Source organism: Crocuta crocuta, unplaced genomic scaffold (genome assembly GCF_008692635.1).
Source record: "Crocuta crocuta isolate KB4526 unplaced genomic scaffold, BGI_CrCroc_1.0 scaffold32, whole genome shotgun sequence".
NCBI classification, from domain to species: Eukaryota; Metazoa; Chordata; class Mammalia; order Carnivora; family Hyaenidae; genus Crocuta; species Crocuta crocuta.
In genome coordinates, this window is record NW_027529424.1 from 8,062,044 (window position 1) to 8,082,876 (window position 20,833).

Consider the following 20,833-nt stretch of genomic DNA (forward strand, 5'->3'; position numbering starts at 1 on the left):
GCTCTATGTGCGGGGAATGATTACTGTGGATTTCTGCAGAACACGCTGTGCAGACATGTTGTGTATGACGTCCTGACGCAGCACTTCTCCCCCAGAGCACGTTTGCCACCGGCACGCGCCATGGGGGTAAACGCCACCCTTCACCCGGTTTCAGGCCCCACATCACGATCATGATGGTGCGCCTGCCCTGTATTTAGTACTTTACATCTTTGCACACGTGCCCCATGAAATCTGACCTGCCGTCAGGCACAAGAGACGACTTCACCCTTTGGGGTCCTGGATTCGCACCCCTTATCATTGTGATCAGTGACACGCTCTAAAGCTGTTGATTTGATTAACACTGTTCTGCCTGTTTCCGTCCTGTACAGGTTACCCTGGCCAGGACTTCGACTGGGCAGATTATCACAAGCAGCACGGCACGGAGGAGGCGCCGCCCTTCTGCTTCAGAAACGTAAGGAGCTTGGAGCTTGCGACTGCTTCATTCCTAGATGCCGCCCGCCATCAGTTCTGTGAGGTGCTTTCTACTCCTGAGCCAGATGTGCGTGCGGCCCTGCACCTCAGGATCCTTAAGCTTCCGTAGCTTTTGAAAAGGACTCTCTCAGGTTGTATGTGAGGGCGGCTCTGGGCTGCTGGAACACATCCGCTACTAAATGTATGGCGGCTCAGGCTAAGTCCGTTTCCCATTTATGGAAGCGTCTGGTGTGTTCTGGAATAGGGCAGGCTGCTTGTCACCATGAGGCTGAGCCTCAGGCGAGCCTGCGTCTTCACCCTCTGAGTCCAGTGAGCAGAGAAGGAACGAGATGAAGGAAAAAATGTTCTTACTTCTTGGGCCCGTGGCTGGTGTTGCACGTTACTCCGTGCACCTCCCATGGGTGAGAGCCCGTGCCATGGGTGCACCTGCCGAGAGTGAGGGCGGGAGAGGTGCCCTGGTGGGGGCCGTTCACAGCCATAGCTCCAAACGGTGGAGGAAGGCAGCCGTGCTGCGGTAGCCCCGTGCCGGCATTTGCATGCACGCGTGCTCTGTGGGGCGTGATGCCGACCAGCCCCTTGGTAGGAGACTCTCCGCTCTTGAAGCATGTTCTCAACATATGATCTTACACTTTTTTTCTTGGAGGAGTTCAGTAAGATGCCAACAGTGCTGTGCTTTGCTTACTTTAAACCACTTCCTTGTTTAAATGGAGCTGTTGGGATGATGGCACATCCAATAGCTGTGTGTGTGTGTGTGTGTGTGTGTGTGTGTGCACGTGCATGCGTTCTCACGTGTGTACTTGTTATAGGAGTTGGTTGTATAAAATGGCTTATAAACTAATCATTAGACTTTATCAACCCTAGGAACTGTGAAACGGGACATGGATTATTATCTCTGTGTTAGTAACGAGACATCAGTGTATATAGCCTAGTGTGTTGAACATGCATTTAGTTATGACAGTTAATTCTTAATTTTTTTAATGTTTATTTACTTTTTGAGAGAGAGAGAGACAGAGACTTGAGCAGGGGAGAGGCAGAGAGAGGGAGACATAGAATCTGAAGCAGGCTCCAGGCTCTGAGCTGTCTGCACAGAGCCCGACGTGGGGCTTGAACTCCACAGACCGCAAGATCATGACCTGAGCCGAAGTAGGACGCTTATCCGACTGAGCCACCCAGGCATCCCTGAAAGTTAATTCTTTATACTAAAAAAAAAGACGCACACTCCAGGCTGCAGTTGGGGATGGCAGGTGCTATGGTGCAGAGTGACCCCACATCAGAGACCTATCTTTGGAACCGAGAGGAGGAGGGGCTGGCTTAGTCAAGAGGCTCAGTACCGAGTGCAGCAAGGTGGTGTTTGAAGAACTGTGGGTTGAACATGCCCAGTGCTGATCCCTGGGTCAGCTTGTACTCAGACACCCAGAAACACATCCGGGGCAGAGTTGGAAACGAGGGCTCCTGAGGCCAGCAGAGGGGCTTTCTACCGACTGAGGCGGCATTTGCACAAGGCTGGTTGTTCTGAAGCCCTGGAAGGTATGCGTGGTGAGTCGAGGGGGTGTGTACGGTGGGGACCCTGCCCATACGTGGAGGCGTGTGTAAGTGCAGGCACACCACCCAGAGGGTAGCCGCGGGTTGGCTCCCAGGCTTAGCAAGTCCACACAGTTCCTAGACCTTTTTGCACACTGATACTACTTGTCACAGAGTCCTGACCTTGTTGCCTCTCAGGATCGTGGAGACACTTCCACATCCCCACGCCCCCCGCCTTAAGGTGTGCTTTCTACCTCACCAAAGAAATCTTTCTTCCCTGCGTCTTCAGCCTTGGGAGGAAGATCCTGACGTGTCCCCTGGTTTTGTATGTAAGGACGTGTTTCTTCTGTGACAACATAGTTCCGCCGTCCTCTGCTCCCGTTCAGCCAGCAGCTGGCCGAACAGAGCAAGTCACCACATCCCCAAGCGTCCTCTGAGCCCCCAAGCTTTAGCCGCCAAGATGAAATCTGTTTTCATGACTGCTGGCGTGTTCATTAGGAACGCACGCGTTACAGATATGCCCGCTTTGTTTCTGGCTCTCCGTGTCGATTAAATATCGATGGGATTGTTACCTGCCTGTTGCCTGGGCCCTGCATTGCTGGCGCTTTGCTGAATTCCATTAGCCTGCTACGAGTGCCCGTTAAGGGGATGCTTATGAGGGATTCATTTTTTAATCGCATGTCTTGTGTGCGCCTGAGGAGAGGCAGTGCGGAAGCAGAGAGGTAGTGCGGAAGCGGCTGTGCGGGAGACGCCTCCCTGGGGGGTGTTTAACAATCGGAGACGGTTCTGAAACGGATTGACCCAGCCCAGTGCTTAGTAAAATAAACTCGCAGGTAACAGGTTTGCTATTGATCTTTATAAATTACCCTCAAGCGACGAGTTGAAACGAAAATAGGTTATGCAGTTGGAGCTTTCCCTTATTAAGAAGGATCAAATGCATTTTAACTTACTTAGAGGCTTTGGAGGCAGCCGATCGAGTCATATTATCAGAAAGAAACTCAATGCATAATATGCGTGGATAGGCAGGATGACTTGCAGAAAAATAGCCCGCCTAGAATTTTCTTTGGTTCTTATTTCCAAAGAGACATAAAGGAGAAGAACAAATTGCTTTCTTAGCATACACTGGGTAATTTTGTTCTGGTTACAAAAAGATATAATTGCATTTGCAACTTAACATATATAAATAGATACGTGAATGCAAATTAGCTTGGCTTCCTCCCATGGGTCACGTAAGGATGTAATCTCTTGTTACTTACAGGAGCCTGCTTACCCCAGTTGATATATTTCAAGATAGATACATGTAGCATTGTAATACCTGATTAAAATTTATAGCAGCAGATGATTTTGGAAAATCTTATACTTACTTTAAAATAGTGCTAGAAGGGGAGTTTTGCTTTGAGGGTTGACTGAGCTCCTACTGAACCGACCCTCTGGCAGATAGCAACTATCGACACCTGACAGATGTGGAGAATGGACAAACGTGGGCAGATCTGGAGGGGAGCAGGTGCTTGGAAGGAAGGAACTCCGCGAGGTGACTGTGTGATTCTTTTCAGACTTTTGGCCCGAGGTCAGCCACAGTTGACAGCTTCCGAGATGACAAACCAGTGATCAAAAAATCACAGTCGTTCTGGCCTGAGGAAGCAGATAACAGAATGTGAGCAGGCAGATGTGTTGGACAGCGAGAGCACTCTCAGATAGAAGCGTCAGGAGAGGGAGCCACCATTCTATGTACGCAGTCTGCCTAAATCGTTGGCCGAGCCGCAGATCGCGTATTTTCCGGGCAAACTCCGGGCAGCCTCGCCAAGGATGAGAGACTGAGCTGGGGTCTGAGCTCCTTCTCAAGAGACAGAGTGTGTAGTTAGAGTCCCAGCAAGTTCACCGCTTGCTGAGACACAACATCGGCACTCTTGGGAAGAACATAACACACCCCAGAGTCTCTGTGATACAACATTTCAGACCTGCAGACTTCAGAATTGATCAGCACATGAGCCAATCAGACTCATTCTCAGTGGAAAGGAGAGTCAGTAGAGACCAAACCCAACATGACCCGAATGTTTGGATTAGCACACAGGGATTTTAAAGCTGCCATCAAGGCCACGCCCAGTGGTGCAAAGCGCTGGTTCCCAAAGTACGATCCTTAGAGCCTCCAGGATCACCTGGGAACTTGCTGGAAACACAAAATCTGTGGCCTTGCCTCAAATCACCCGAATCATGAACTTTGGGCTAAGGCCCAGGAGGCTGGTTGTTTTTTTTTTTTAATTTTTTTAATGTTTATTTATTATTGAGACAGAGAGACAGAGCATGACGGGGGGAGGATCAGAGAGAGAGGGAGACACAGAATCCGAAGCAGGCTCCAGGCTCTGCTGGACATGGGGCTCGAACCCACGAACTGTGAGATCATGACCTGAGCTGAAGTTGGACTCTTAACTGACTGAGCCGCCCAGGCGTCCCCCAGTAGTCTGGTTTTTAAAGGTTATCCAGATGATTCAGATACACCCTGAAGTTTGAGAAGGAAAACATGAATGAGAAGGTAGGAAGTGCCTGCAGAGAAGCAGAAAGTTTAAGAAAAGAGAAATTCCAAGATCAAAAAATACGATACTTGAAATAAGCGAATTCACTGGAAGCGCTCTCTAGCAGAGTAGGGGTGACGGGGGAAAGCGTTCATGACTTTGAAGCTGAAAAGCAGCATATCTGAAGAAACAACAGAAAGAGACATTTGGGTGTAGGAAACATGAGCAGAATCCCGGGGACCTGAAGAACAAAGTCATGTGTAACCAGAGACCCAGAGAAATGGCCACAGAGACTGGGAAGGAAAAAATACATTGAAGAAGCAATGGCCAGAATTTACCAAAGTCACTGCAAGTATCAATGGAAAAGCTCAGGACTCTCTGTGGGCCCCAAGCAACATAAATACAAGGAAACCCAATATGGTCGAACTGCTGATAACCAGACATGAAGAACAAAATCTTTAAAACTTCCAGAGGGAAAAATCGGTACATTTCAAGTAGAGGAACAGCTTTTAAACAGGAGCAAACTCGTCGTCAGAGATGAGGGATGCCAGGATACCGTGAACCAGTGTCTGAGGAAGTATTAAAAGATAAAAGCCACAAGTCTGTAGGCACCAAAGCTGATACTTCCTAAATGAAGATAACAGCAGACAGTCGCAGTGCCTGGGTGGCTTAGTCAGTTAAGCATCCGAGTCTTGATTTCAGCTCAGGTCATGATCTTGTGGTTCATGGTAATCAAGGCCTGTGTCAGACTCTGCACTGGCAGTGCAGAGCCTGCTTGGGATTCTCTCTCGCCTCTCTGTCTCTGTCCCTCCCCTGCTCAGCCTACCTCTCTCTCTCTCTATTTTTCTCTCTCACACAAAATAAATAAATAAACATTTCTTTTAAAAACCCAACACTTCGCCAAGGAAGATACACCAGTGACAAAGAAACATGTGAAAGAATGCTCAACATCATTCGTTGTAGGGAAAAATGCAGCTTCAAGCCATGATTAGCTAGCACTGGACGCCTAGTAGAATGGTTAGAATTTGAAAAAGCGCCAAAACCAAGTGCTGGTGAAGATGCTTAGCCACTGGAACACCACACGCTGCTGATGGGAATGCAAAATGATACATGGAAACTAATTTGGTAATTTCTTAGAAACTTAAACATACATTTATCATGAGGTCCAGCAATTCCTTTTCTAGTGAGGTGAAAAGTGTTTTGCACATTTACAGAAACCACTCCGCAGTACACCGGAATGAACTTTCCATGTGTGTAGTAACACAGATGAATCTCAAATGCATTTTGCTTAAGTGGAAGAAACGGCACTGCACAGTGCATGGCTCCCTTTATGTGATACTATGGAAAAGGCAAGACTCTGGGAACAGAAGACAGGTCTGTGGTGCAGGAATTGGGAGTCTGGGAGGGACGGATCACCCAAGGGCCAGTGCAGAAGCGTTTTGGAGGTGAAGGGACTGCTCTACCTATTGATGTTATGACCGTACGACTGCATGTAACCCTCAGAAACAGGGCACCAAAAAGAGTGAATTTCCCTATGTGTAAATTTTTATTCTTATTTTTTTATGTTTATTTATTTATTTGGAGAGAGGGAGGGAGAGACAGACTCCCAAGCTCAGAGCCCGATGCGGGGCTCGATCCCACCGCCGTGAGATCATGACTTGAGCTGAAACCCAGAATTGGACGCTCAACTGACTGAGCACCCAGGTATCCCCTCCTAAGTGTAAACTTTTAAAAAGTGAATTTCAAAAGTAAATGAAAGTAAGCCCAAAGCATAAATGTCAAGTAGCGACAATTTCAGAGAAAACTCTGGGAATCCGTCACCAGTAGACCTGCACTCACAACGCGAATGGGAGTTCGTCAGGCCAGATGGAGACTTGGGCTCTGTCCTCACACCCTCGAATATGCCCGGAGTGATGTGAGTCAGGAAGATACGGAAGGAGAAGGAATGACCTGCACCTTGGTGATTGCGTAGAAAATAGGGGCGTACAAGAGTGTACAAGAGCCTGGAGAGAGACCGTATCCACCCTCTCATTGGACAGGTATTATTAGGCGCCTGCTGTGTGCCAGCAGAGTTCTAATTCTGGGATAAAAACGAAGAGGGCATGATTCTTTTCTCATGAATGGCAGGAAAGACGTTTGTCTTACGGATGAGATTTGCGTGCGTGTGTTAGCGTGTGTGTGTGCGTACGTGTGTGCGGCCTCTCTGTTGCTGTAACCCTGCTGTGTGCTCAGTGTCCTCTCTCTCTTTCAGACATCGTTCAGTCGGGGTTTCACCAAGAACATGAAACTGGAAGCTGTGAACCCCCGGAACCCAGGAGAGCTCTGCGTGGCCTCCGTGGTCAGCGTGAAGGGAAGGTTGATGTGGCTTCACCTGGAAGGTACGCACAGTGAGCGGTTGTTCTGGGGGACCCAGGGTCCATCGGAGGCAGCAGGCTGCCCGTGGTACTTCTCAGAAACAGCGCCTTTCGCCTGCCTTTTCTTTAAACAGATCTTAAATTATTCAGTGTTCTTAAATGAGTCAAACTAATCAAATATAAATATGTTCAGAGTCTCTCATGTTGACTCATAATTTCATGAAATGAGATACTGGTGTGATGACTGTGTTTGGAACACAGTGGTCTTTTTACATCTGTGATTATAAAAGCTAATGTCACAATTAAATTAATATGAGGCGCTAAAGCTGGTATTTGAGGTCGTGGTTATTATGAGGATAAAATTATATACTTGCATGTGAATAATAAACACCCTTTACGTTGGTTTCTTCCATAGATGTTTAATTTTACCTCGAAATAGGAACTGCAGATGACTTTCTCCCTAAATACATAATACCCAAGATTTACCCTTATTTGTTTAACGACGTTTAAACTGTTCTTTATAGCTACGTTTTGTTTGTGATGGTGCAGATAATTCACAGAACGTCATACTTTATAAGCAGAACCTTGATCAGATTTTAGATGTGGAAAAAGGACTGTGTTTTATATGCTATATTTTCAGTGACCAAGAATTGAGATGAGTCCGATCTGTAAGGTTTTTCCTGTTTTTCCGTGATCTGAATTCTTTGGGTTTGTTTGATTGTATTTTAGTTCATGACATATATCAATTACTTTAAATGTATATGGAAAAACGAGACGAGTTGCGAATAATAATGTGTGCTTTCTCAGCCCATATTTTAATGGTCATGGCATCTCCTGCCACCACTGGAACGGAAAGTTTGGAAGGCCACGGAAGTGGTGCTGATGTCTTCATCCTGTCTCTTTAGTAAGCACACGTCTAGAAAGCACCGAAAGTTCTGAGGCTGACAATCTCCTAACTATTGGAGCCCAGGGGAGTGAGAAGGATACAGAACTGAATCATGGGTGCCATCATCTGTGTCCTTAATTCCTAGGAAAACCGTTTCAAATGTTACTAGGGTCTAGGATTTCAAAATCAACTTGAAATAAAAGAAAATTCTCAAAAAGTTGACTGGTTGGTGGATCTCCGAGTAAAATGGTGTCTGGTGGGAATTAGCCACAGTCCGGACACAGGCAGGACGGCGCTATTTCTGCGGCCACGGGAAGAGACCGTGACCTTGTTTTCATCACTCCATGTAAAGTTGAGTCACCTGCTCTTGGAAACACAGGATCCCTTCTGCGAGTTCAGTCCCTCCGTCAAACTCACTACCTCATACAGGGCTAAGCCATATTGTGAGATCGGGACCTTGCTGGTGTGATTAATTTGAAAACCGACGTGGTAGAGTTCAGAGCCCCTGTTTCATCATTATTATTTAGCACATCATCATTAAGATTCTTTGGCAGTCATTATTTATTTAGCGGTTTGTACTTCCAGACTGCTTTACAGCTGTTAATTACCTGACACAGACAAGCAGGCAGCGTGCCCCTGCTTTTTATAGATGGAGGAACGAAACTGGCTAAGCCATTAAGGTACGCCTGAGGTCAGTTTCCTTCTTGAGATCTTTGCTTCATTCGCCCGACCCTACAGCTTCCCAAATCTTAAAAAAGGCGATGAGCAGCAACAGTGTATATAGTTAACATTTCTGACAGCCTTTTCTCCTTAGTATTGTCTTTCTTTGGAATATAAATTTCCGTTTTTAGAGCAAAGAAATATAAGGTAGCTCACGTCAGTCTTTATTCTCCACAGTGCTTTTGTATCCTGTAGCACTGAAATCATTTAGCATTAGGAAGCAGAGCAAAAAATAAATAGATTGTCCATTTTTTCCCAGCCCTTACACATTAAAAAAAAAATTTTAACGAAAACTTTGTTGCATATTATCCACCTGGAATTCTTGGTCAAAGTCACGTGTTTGATCGCATAAACTAAAATCCCATTTTGTCTCTTGGTTCTTGATTGTATTTTGGGTTTTGAGGGTCTTTTTTTGTTTTGTTTTGGGCGCCCACTGAATATTACCTCTTAAGATGATGGTGAGCTTAATGGCACTTATTTCTTATTATTCCTTAGTTTTACGTATATACTGTTTTCTTTCCTTTGTCCTGGGAGCACATGTTAGAGATTTGCGGTGTTCAGTGTGTGGCTGTTAAGTTATTTTTATGATGATGGGGATTCTGGTTATAGACCGATTACTTGACACCGTAAACGGACCAAGCACTTCATAACAATTCATTAGTTAGTTTTATGCATTAAATTGATTTGAAGTATTTTCAGCCCATGGCTAATTGGCCACTTTTAAGTAATTAAAATGATCATTTTTTATTTAATGTGTGACATCTCTGGAGGTCAGTTCTTCAGGCGTCTGTGAAAGAGCTGGTGTTGAAGACGGGCCGTGAATGAAATACGGGAGACGAAGGTAGTACTGCTTTGTGTGCACGTTTGGAAAGAGTCGCGAGCCCGCACGAACCAGGGGCAGCAAGCGCCACGATGCTGGGGGCCCGTGTTCTAGAGAGGACGTTGCAGCGTTTCTCTGCTTGAGGTAGTCATACCGACAGTTATAAGCATCACCCGTGGAGGAGAAGTTGTCGTCAGCGGTAACATCTTAGCGTCGCGGCCCTGCGCTCATGCGAAGCCCCCACCCCGCGCCAGGTCCTTCTCCCTGCATTCCAGATGCTTGTCTTCGGGGACCAGGAGGGTGTGTGGCCCCCCACCCGTCCTCCTGAGGCTTCAGCTCCCTGTAAGCTCCCTGTGCTGCCTGCCTTGGCTTCCCGCCATTATTAACATTGTCCTCTGGTTTAGAAGAGAGGTGAGAAGCTCCGTATTCCGGAATATATTACTTTTACTTAGACTTTGCGCTAAAGTTCCTTTTGTGCCATAAAAATATGGCGACCACCGGGCTTCATTTCTGGAAAGTTATTTAGCCCTTTTAGCTGCCGCCACTAGAGAACTTTTTGAAGAGAGCCCTGGGAGGGGAAGGCCAGAGCCCGGTTCTGACCTTGGGAGCGCTGTCCCACAGGAAGACAGGCGGCGGGGATGCCGGGCTGGTGTTTGTTGGGCCCTGAGCGTCGGGAGGGGTGGGGTTCGTACCCCCTGCTTTCGGTCCCGATCTGTAGTAAAAACAGCCACACAAGGACAGAAACACAGAGACGACCAGAGTCGTCAGGTCTGCAAAGATGTAGCAGAATCTTCAGAATGGGGAGCCCGGTCATTACTGGCATCTCCCGATCTTTGTTTTCTGCTGCCCTCTGAAACGAAATCTGGAGGAAATGAAATTTTTCCACCCTCCGTCCTGGAGAAGCGTACTGGGTAAGGGTCCGTCTGTGAGGTCTGTGTCGTGTGTAGCTTTGGGCAGCAGCTTTCTGGAGTTCAGGGCTCAGGTCCCGTCACCACAAGCTTCACATCCCGCACCGGCAAGCACCGAACACGCGGGGCCGCGCCTGTGGCCCCTGACTTCGAAGATGGGCATTGTCAAGAACAGCCAGTGAGCTCTGGAAGTCTGAGCCTCGTGTAGAATTTCCGCGGAGGGATAGAAACACAAGACGCGCTGAGAGTTCAAGGACCGGTGTGAGCTCTCCTTTTCCCCTCTTGACAAATGCATGCACTTTGGAGCCGTCCAGTGACGTTTCCTGATCTGTCGGATTTTCTCTTGGCTTCTTGGCTGCGGCCAGCGAGGTGGGCCTGCCTCTGTTGGTGTCCTTCCTCCACTCGCTCTGGTGCACATTTTCTAGAGCATAGACCTCCAGCTGCCTGCCTGGCGGAGGTGTCTTCCTGGTTATGCAGATCGGCAAGGGGATTAGAGGCCGGACTGGTTCTTGGACGTGGAACCAGGTGCCTCTCCTCAGCTCCGGCCCCACGCCCACCCTTTGCCTCTCAAAGCCTCCCAGTCTGTCCTCTCCGCGTCTGCATGGGGCTGGGCCCAGAGGCTGCATTGACTTGTTTCTTGTCTCCGTTGCCTTCTTACTCTGTAGACTCTCAGATCTGATGGATGGATGGATGAATGAATAACATACTAAGTAAGGTTAATGAGTTTCCCACTTGAGCCCCTCATGACAAAATGGATTCCATGAGGCAAAGGAATGAGGGTTCAAAGCAGGTGGGCATGAAGAAGTATTTAATGGAAGGTTTAGGCTGTCCCTTTACCAGATTCCTGGAAAGTTCACTCTGTCTTGAACCATGAGCTCTTACTAGAACTGAGAATGTGCTGACATTCCCAGAAGGGTCCCAGGCCCAGGGCAGATTTTTACATTAGGGACATTAGGACATAAGGGGACAGACCCCTTAGAGCTTCTCGTGAAAGCTGTTGACATTCAGGAAAACGCACTTGCCCACGTGTACTATTTTGGGTGTGATTTCAGACGATCCATGGACCCTCTCTAACACCACAACTGTTGGATGGACCTCCTTGGGCTTCATGGGCCCCGGAGGAGAGTGCCTCCCTGCAGGAGCCCTTCCCAGGAGATAGGAATAGATGTTAGTTCTGTGTTGTCCCCCGCGTGGCTTCTAGACACAAGCGGCTGCTTTGTTTTAAATGAAACCAAGTTATAATTTCAGCTCCTCGGTAGCACGACCTGCAGCCACGTGCTCAGGGTCCCGGGAGGCTGGAGGCTGCCGGTTTGGACGGCACTGACCCAGAAGGTCCGCGTCCTTGCGGGAGGCTCTTCAGGACAGCATGGTTCTAGATGCTGTGCTCCAGTAAAAAGTGAGCCCTTCAGGCCTGTCGAGGCCCGGAACTCAGAAGTGGAGCTCAAAGGGCGGCTATACACTTCACTCATTACTGAGGGGAAATGAGGTTTCAGGACTCAGGAACTTAGAAACTGGAGGGAGCGTCCGTGTGGCTTGATGGCAGTCAAAATCAGAGTCGGTGTTTCTTTTTTCTTTTAAACATTTTTTTTAAATGTTTATACATTCTAGAGAGAGAGTGTGTACAAGCAAGGGAGGGGCAGAGAGAGGGAGACACACAATCCGAAGCAGGCTCCAGGCTCTGAGCCGTCAGCACAGAGCCTGACGTGGGGCCTGAACCCACGAACCTCAAGATCACGATGTGAGCCGAAGTCGGACACTTAACAGACTGAGCCACCCCAGGTCCCCAAAGAGTCAGTGTTTCAAGCAAGACAGGGTTGTGGCTGGAAACAAGGTGCCTCTACGATCACTGATCACTGAGAGCTGCAGACAGAAAGTCAGGAGGCCACTGGGGGACTCTTCATTTCAAGGGCACGTTCTAGGCCCAAGGGCAGGAAGCTTCAACCACCAAGCGTGTGAGGACACAGTAGCAGCACTGCAGGTCCCCAGGGGCCGTGGAAGTTCACGAAGAGAAACACAAGTATCGAGTCCGGCTGCCACAGCCTTCACAGCCCCACGTGCCAGCAGTGATGACCAGGGGAAGATCACCCCCTGCCTCACACTGTCCTCAGCACCTCCCACGAGTCGATAACCATCAGTGGGGCCTGCTCTGTCATCAGGATCTGTCGTGCAGGGGAGTCTGGGAGTTTTGTTTCTCCCTCTCTGCCCCTCCCCCGCTCGTGCTCGCTCTCAGGAATAAACAAACACCTAAAAAGATAGAATAAACAAATCATCTACAAGACACCCCCAGGTCACTCTGCTCGCATTTGGGCATGCACCCCAGCACCCGTGGGGAGCCCGGGGGGCATTTCACCCGCTCCTGTGGCACGCCTCACTCCCTTTTACTCGTAACCACCTTTCCTGCCTGGGGTTGGCCTCACACTCAGTTTTATCGTTTTCTTGATTAGAAGGTTGAGATACATGCTGCGCCTCTTGCTCTGATTGGTTGTGTTTTTTTTACAGAAGCTTCCTGCAGTCACCCACAGTTCCCTTTTCCTGCTTGCAGCACTTGACCTTTGTCGACCCTTCCTTCAAAGCCTCCCCTCCATCTTTGCCGGGCGTTTCTAGAGCCCTGGGCCAGGCAGACCTCTCTTCCCCACGGACACTTCCTTAGATGAGCCTTCCTGCCTCCTTCACAGAGCTTCAGAGCTCCTCAAAGCTCGTGGACGCTCCTCTCTGTGGCCTTGACTTTGGAGGCAGTTCTGTGCGGAAGCTTCCACCAACCCCACCCGCACAGCGACCCCTGGAGGATGCCTCCCTCTGAGAAGGCACCCCTCCGGTGGTGGCTCTCCTCGGCCAGTGTCCCCTCTGACCCACGACAGAGACCAGAAGACCACCCAAGCCAACACGTGTAGGGGAACCTACACCAGCGTGCCCACCCCCGTGACTGGGGTCCCCTCGGCGCCCCCCGTCCCAGCGCGTCTCCATCTTCATCCCAGGGATGTTCCCTGTGCCTGCCGCCATCGTGGGGCCCCGAGACCTGGCTTGTCTTCCTCTTGATCTGCGTGTCTGCACGCAGCCCGCAGCCCGGCCCCGGCAGCCCCTCCGGACAGCACATCTGCTCCCTACACGTGTGAGCTCGGGTTCACCCTGACCTTCAAATCCCCTCTTGTGCGGCTGCATAAAATAGACGGAATGACGGGCTGTCCCTCGTAGGACGGTTGTGGAGGTCGGCGGAGGGAAGTGCTCAGCATCGTGGCGCACGTGACCGTGAGAGCTCAGGAAGGGGGTGGCCGACCAGCGGGAGGGAGGGCAGCCCCTTCTCACTCCAGCCCTGCCTCCCTGCATGGAGCCTGCGGTCCGTCGGCCGGGCACCCCTGTGTCTGTGCACCCCCCATGCTGTCACTGGCGCCCTGCGCTGTGACATGGGGCCCTGCTGTGTCTGCCTGTCGCAGAGCACAGTATCTGTGTGGGAGTTCATGTGCACTCTGCTTGCTGAGTGCTTGCTGAATACATCAGGAGGAATCGGTAAAATCCGTGTTCCTGAACGAGAAGGTGCTCTAAGATGCAGTGGTCCCTTAACAGCTATCTTGCCAACCGAATTGTGAGCCAGGGGAATATTGTATACTTCAAAGCCAACATTCAAGAACTCTCCGGTCAGGGCTCCCCTATGCTCAGTTCAGTTGCAATAAACTACCCTCCACCTCCCAATCTAAGGGAGGAGTCCTAAAATGCAGATCCCAGGGGTGCCTGGGTGGCTCAGGCGTGATTTCAGCTCAGGTCATGATCTCACGGTTTGTGGGTCTGAGCCCCACATCAGGCTTTGCATTGACAGTGCAGAGCCTGCTTGGGATATTCCCTCTCTCTCTCTCTCTCTCTCTCCCCCTCTCTCTCCCCCCACTCCCTACTCACTCTCTCTCTTTCAAAAATAAATAAAATAAACATAAAAAAAAGTTTAAACTGCAAGTTCCTAGGGCCACCACAAACCTAGTGCATCTGAGTCCCAAGCAGGGTCCGGGAATCTGCATTCCCTCCCCAGGAGCGCCTGGGTGGCTTAGTCAGTTAAGCATCCAACTTCAGCTCAGGTCATGATCTCACGGTTTGTGGGTTCGAGCCCCATGGGGCTCTCTGCTGTCAGCACAGAGCCCACTTGAGGTCCTCTGTCTCCCTGTTTCTCTCTGCTTCTCGTGTTCCCTGGCGCTCTCTCTCAAACATAAACAAACAAAAAAGTAAAGGCATCCTCCCCAGATGATTGATCTGGATGCTCAGGTTTTTGAGGGGCGCTGGGATCTAATGGGCAAGGTGTGGCGCGGCCTAAAGCAGCTTCATCGAGGCCGTCTCGCGTAACAGGAGAGCAGGTGCGGAAAACTGCCCCTTAAGCCTTTCTGTAATTTGTGGCAAAGTCAGGTGGTTAATAAGCATTTCGCAGAGACTTGCAAAAATCAAACAAGGGAAAATGCAAATGTGAAAGTAATTATATTTCAAGCCAGCGTGGGTGGTTTTAAAATCTTTAAAAAGAGGGATGGCCTGCGTGAGACAATTTGTGGAGGAGCTGCATCAGCACATCGGGGCCCCGGAGCAGCGTTCCCCGGAAGTGAGAGAGGCTGGTTGGGGAGTGGGGCGGGTGTGCAGGCACCGGCGTCCAATCCTCCCCGGTCTGGTTTGTCCCCAGAGCTGATGCCCGATGACAGACGGGCCCCTTGGTGGCCGACTACAGAACTAACTGCCTGTTTTGGGCAACGTCTTAGGCAAAACGCGGGCTCGGTGGGGGAGGCCTGTGGTGGGCGGGATGCTGGCGAGTGGCCTCCCGGAGGCTGTGCTGAGTGTGGGCTCCTGCCCTGCCGTCTGCAAGGAAGTGATGCTGAGGGGCTGCCTTGCTCTTCCGGAAGCCCTGGCCTGTCGTCTGCCTGTGGAGGGCACGCGTCTCCTTCCCCCACGTCCCCACGGGGACTCCGCACGGGGATCTGGGGACCATGATAGGAACGGGACAGGCACTGAACAGACCAGACTAAACCAAACCAAAACCCAGAAACAAACCCAGGGGAACGAAGAAAAGAGGCCACCTGAAATGCTTCCTCCTAAGGCCCCCAGAGTTCGATTGTTCAACTGGATCTGCCACTTGCTGCTCTCTGAGCTTTTCCTGCGCCTCAGTTTACTCATCTTTAAAACAGGGATAGATCTCGTCCCCGTCCCTTAGGGTTGTTGTAAAGCCTGTGCCCCTGGAGAGTGTCGGGCCCGCGGTCAGTGCAGCGAGCGTTTGCAGACCTGTGTCTCTCTCCGCACACACACTGCGTCCCATTTGGGTCGTTTCCCTCCAGATCGCCCGTTTCCCGTCCTGTGTTGGTCTCGCCAGCCGCAGACTGTCCCCTTGTTCCTGAGGACTGGGGCCTCACGGCTGACGGAGGGCGTGGCCACTGATGGGCTCCTGGCCCCTGGGGTTCCTGCACCCGGTCTGCTCGCTCCCGGCTCACCGAGGAGCCCGCCTTCCCCCTGGCGCCTGATCTTTCCATCGCGTGCGTGAGCCTGTCACGATTTGCTGCGGCCTCTGACTCTTCATGAGGGTTCTGAGCAAGGATGACTTCCTTCCTTAAACGCCTCGTGCCTTTCTTCCCTTCCTACGAGGTGTGGGGCGCGGTCGGACTCTGTTTCTGAAGCCTGTGCAGCGGGAAGGGCAGGTGCGACTGTGGGAGGGGACGGGTACCCACTGACCGGGTGCCACAGTCTCAGGGTACAGCAGATCGCGGACCTCTCCGAAGGCGGCAAGTGGCTCTTGGAAGCTGATGCGCCGCACATTTGCTCTGTGGGCACGGAACGAACACCTTGCTCCTCTCAGCAGTGAAATGAGTCGTGGTTTGGTTTTGCTCCCTGGGACGGGCACTTGTCCTTCACAAATCTGGCCTCTGTGGTTCATGCACGCGACTCCTTTCTTCTTGGCGTGTTTTGTGTTGCATTGTTATTGTGGGAAAAGTGAGGCTGTGATTGTAAATTAGTTGACTCATTCTCAAGGGCCAAAAGCGCATGAAAGTGTCTGCGGTCAGAGCCTCTCTCCCCTCCTGCCCTGTCCCTCGAAGGTCCTTTCCCAGCAGACGCCCACTGTATTAGTATTTTGTGCTTCCTTCCAGATCTGTGTGACGCACATATAAATATATGTTATTTCCCCTTTGTAAACAGATGATAACATACTATATATACACATTGCATTCTGCCCTTTGCTTTTCCTTTATTCAATATGTAGAGATGCACACATCTCTACATATAAGCATATTAAAGAGGTTTCTCCATCTTTTTTTACAAGTGGTGGAATATCCCATCATGATGTACCATAATTTAGTTAAGTACCTCCCTGTAGATAGAGATTGAGGCGTCCCGGTGGTTTTTGAGATGAAAGCTCTGGGGAAGAATGGATGAGTAGAACCCATATGGACTGATAGTGCTTCAGTGAGGTCAGATCTGGAGCCTGGTCTTGTGCAGTTCACAAGAGGGTTTCCTATAAAATGGAAAGACTGCTGCAGGGAGCCTCCAAGCTTTTGCATCGACAGTTTTGGAAACTCGAGGAGAATTGCATACGTTTTTAATGGATTTTTTTTAAGCCAGTGGGCCCTTGCTCTTGGAACATAGTGGGTTATTTTTTGTAGAGATTATTCCGAGTCCAGCCAGATACATCTAGATATTGCATCAGATTGATAAAGGGAAATAAGGAATCGGTGCCCATCATTCGGAACAGGATTGGAAAAGTTTCAGGGTCAGGAACACTTCCCTGGGGGATAAATAATCCACTTTTCCATCAGTTCATATTTAATAGATGCTTTAGGGGGTTAGATTTGGAAGTACAAGGAATACAGGGCTAGAAGTTCCTAGAAAACATAGTAGCTGACACATTGTAGCTTATAAATATTTGTTTTGAAGGGAGGGCATGATCAAAGAATTTCAAAGTATGGTAAACACAACCATATCACTATGTTAATGTAAACATTGCTATGGGAGTGTTTATATTAAAGCATTAATACCAAGAGATGTTTGAACCCGCAGAATATTGGAAGATGAAGGTCATAATTCCAGAAGGAATAGGCTATAAAATTCACCTTCTGCTTCTTTTTGAAGTACTCCTTTGACCTTGAGAATCATATTTGTACCTAAATGTTAAGTCTGGAAGTACTAATGCTTGTCGTAGGTGAATTCAGCCCATTAGCACAGTGGTTGAGTAGCTAAGAAACCTGTGCTATTTTAGGGAGGCTGAGAATGAGAATGTGCCCTGTAGCTAATGAGGAAACAGCTCAGTGACCCTCTTCGTTCGACCCTCTTGAGACTCGGGTACCCTTCGGGACAGGAACAATTGCTTCCACATTTGAAACTACCTGGAGAGTTTCTTTATTTTTCTGTCTTGGAAGTCATCTTGTTTATTCGAGGGTCTTTGGCAAGTTGGTTAAGTATTGGTTGAGTCGTCATACGAGACGGAAATGATTTCCATTCACTCAACCGTGTTGAGAAATAATCTCTATCAACCTATTTGCCTTCCTTTAGCCTCTTACATCCTTCAAATTATGGGAAAATTAGGCAAAAGGGCAGTTAGGATGGGAGTCATAGTATTGCTTTTTTTGAGAAGGAATCGAACGTCGACCATGACTAATGGTGATGATTGTGTGTGTGTGTGTGTGTGTGTGTGTGTGTGTGTGTGTGTGTTGCTGCCCGAGGGTTCAGGGCACTATATATGCAGCAGCACATTGGTTTAGCACTGAATCGGGAACATACACGGATCAAATAATGTGCTCTTTTATCACAGTATCTACTTTATGATGAGAAGTACTGGGTAGAAACCAAAGCAGCTAATGTCCAAGTTAAAATGGTTGGGACTGTTTTGCATCTGCTGGAATCAAGCTTCATGAAGTTAAGTTTTAGGGGATCCGATTTAAAATCCATCAGATGTGTGGCAAGGCGGATATGTGAGGGGATTCCACGGTGTGGTTTCCATCTTGATTCTCAGGGCCAAGCAGCAGTAAGTGGTCGGAGAACTCTATCAACACAGTTCTTAGCTGTTGATTCTTAGTCCACGAGTGTCTTCCTTCAGTGTTTTTTCTTTCCCAAAGGATTACTGAGTCTATGTAGAATTTTTTTCTTGCCACTAGTTTGCTGGGTCCCACATTGATCCCCTGTGGCCAGAGCTCCTCGAAACCTTGGCTCGTATCCCATGCAGATTTGTTCCGTCTTTCAGAGCCTCTTGGCTCTGGTGCTGATTTATCACAAGGCATTAGTAGGATTACGAAATGGGGTGACAGGCAGTCCCCACTGAAAAAGACACTCCTGCATAAATGGCTTTTGTTCAACACAACAACTGTCTGTGGTCCCCAAAGGAGCTCAAAACAAGTCACCCCAGTCAAACTGATCAGTGGACAAATTCCCTAGGGAAATTGGACCCTCTGTGTTCACTGCTCAAAACCTGGCTTGCTGTGCCTAACTAGTTCCTTTTAACCATGATGCTAACTTCCCTTGGTTGAAGGTAGACTTGGCTTGGTGTTGGAGGAATTCTGTCCTGGTGACTTAAATGTGTGCTTCCCCCCCCCCCCGCCCAAGCTCGGCCGTGTTCCCTTAGGTTTAAAGGTGCTTTTAGGAAAGGGGCAGACTTATTCCCTCTGCCAGCCTTTCAGGCCCCACTGCCCATTGTTCCCAGATTCCCTTCGTCACCCTCCCGCCATTTCCAGTAGGAAGTGGCCTGGATTTTCGGGGCCTCTGCTTTACCTGAACCTCATGCACTCTTGCTGTTTCAGGCGTTGATATCTGTCATAAGACTGTTCTCGGTTTTGTGTTTCACCTTCCGGAAAAGTTTTCCTCATCTCAGGGGTGCCTGTAGTTTCCTTTCTTCTTCTGGCTCTTTTTGGTAAAATCTGTACCTGTTGTCTTGACTCGTCTGATGCAGGCCTGCAGACTCCTGCTCCAGAGTTCATTGTTGACGTGGAATCCATGGACATCTTCCCGGTGGGCTGGTGTGAGGCGAACTCCTACCCTTTGACCACACCACACAAAACAGTCTGTAAGTATCGTCCAGTGTGCGGCAGCGTGGACAACATCTGGGACGTGGGGGAGTAGATAGTGTTCTGTGTCTTTTGTTAATGTTTATTTATTTTTGAGAGTAGGAGAGAGAGTGTGAGTGGGGGAGGGACAGAGAGAGAAGGAGACACAGAATCCGAAGCAGCTCCAGGCTCTGAGCTGTCAGCACAGAGCCCGACACGGGGCTCGAACCCATGAGCTGGGAGATCATGATCTGAGTTGAAGTGGGATGCTTAACCAACTGAGCCACCCAGGTGCCCCCGTTTTAAATTTTTATTTATTTATTTACTTACTTATTTGTAAATAGGCAGTTTTGTAAAGAGAGTGTGGCTAAGTTGTAGAAACCAGAGCTGGTGTTAGATTTCCCACGGGTGCCACTGTTCTTATCCTATGTGTGTGCTTTCAGTGTCTTCATGAGATGAATGTTTGGAAGCATGTCACAGGTTGACAAACGAGGTCATAAATGCTAAGGCAGCTGAAGGTCACAGAGTGGCGATGAAATAAGTATAATAATATATGTATGTTGCATACAATAACGTATAACACATAAAATAATAGAAAACAAAATAAATCTCCATTCCCACTTTTTTATATAATCCATTATTTTGATTAGAGAAAACTTGAGCTAAATACTGTGTTTTTGTATCATCATGTCTGAGAAAGAAGCAGTTATTCTCATGAGCTTTACCCTGAAAGAATCATGATTGGTCCTAAAAATTTACTGACATAACACATAAACAGCTACTCTGAGCACTAACCAACCAGTGAGATTTCAACTGTACTTTGAAAAGTGTGTAATATCACGTCCTTCTGACCCCAAAAATGCCGAATTCAAACAATATTAATAGTTAACCCACAACTACCTCTGTGTTCTTAAATCTGAGAACTCTTATCTCTTAAATATATGTAGCAGTGTATGTTCTCACATTTGTTATAGGTCATTATCCTGAAATGGTACTTTTAAAAATCTTCAAAACTTAGAAATCATGGCATTTTTATTCTACCCGAATGTTTATCTAGAGTGCTATTTAAAATTATGACTCCGCGGGGCACCTGGGTGGCTTAGTCGGTTAAGCGTCCGACTTTCGCTTAGGTCATGATCTCGCGGTTCGTGGGTTCGAGCCCCGCGTCGGGCTCTGTGCTGACTGCCAGCTCAGAGCCTGGAGCCTGTTTCAGTCTGTGACTCCCTCTCTCTCTGACCCTCCCCTGCTCACGCTCTCTCTCTCTCTCCTAGAAATAAATAAAAAAAAAATAAGTAAAATAAAATAAAATAAAATTATGACTCCTTAAAGAGAAGGGGTTTTACTTTTTGTGAAATAGATATTTCTAGTATTTCCTTTATATAATTTACATGCTAGCTTTACTTTCTAATGTCCTACTCTATGGTTCCCTTATATATATGCTCAGGACATTGCTAGAAAGAAAGTTCCATCTTATAGTCGCCCTCCTATTCCCTGATGTCATATTTTGAAGGACATTAGAGTCCTACTCGGTATTCATTAAGAGTGGGATGGTGGGGGCGCCTGGGTGGCTCAGTCGTTTGAGCGTCTGACTTTGACTCAGGTCATGAGCTCATGGTTCGTGAGTGGGGCTCTGTGCTGACAGCTCAGAGCCTGGAGACTGTC

General features: G+C 48.6%; 1 protein-coding gene across 1 annotated transcript in view; it reads left to right on the forward strand.

Annotated features, from left to right (window-relative positions):
- SFMBT2 (Scm like with four mbt domains 2) overlaps positions 1-20,833 on the forward strand; it is a 201,050-nt gene that overhangs the window by 144,825 nt on the left and 35,392 nt on the right. The window contains exons 10-12 of the mRNA XM_077758536.1: positions 369-451; positions 6,754-6,880; positions 19,078-19,191. Of these exons, the coding sequence (XP_077614662.1) occupies positions 369-451; positions 6,754-6,880; positions 19,078-19,191 (324 nt within the window). The remainder of the gene's footprint in view (positions 1-368; positions 452-6,753; positions 6,881-19,077; positions 19,192-20,833) is intronic.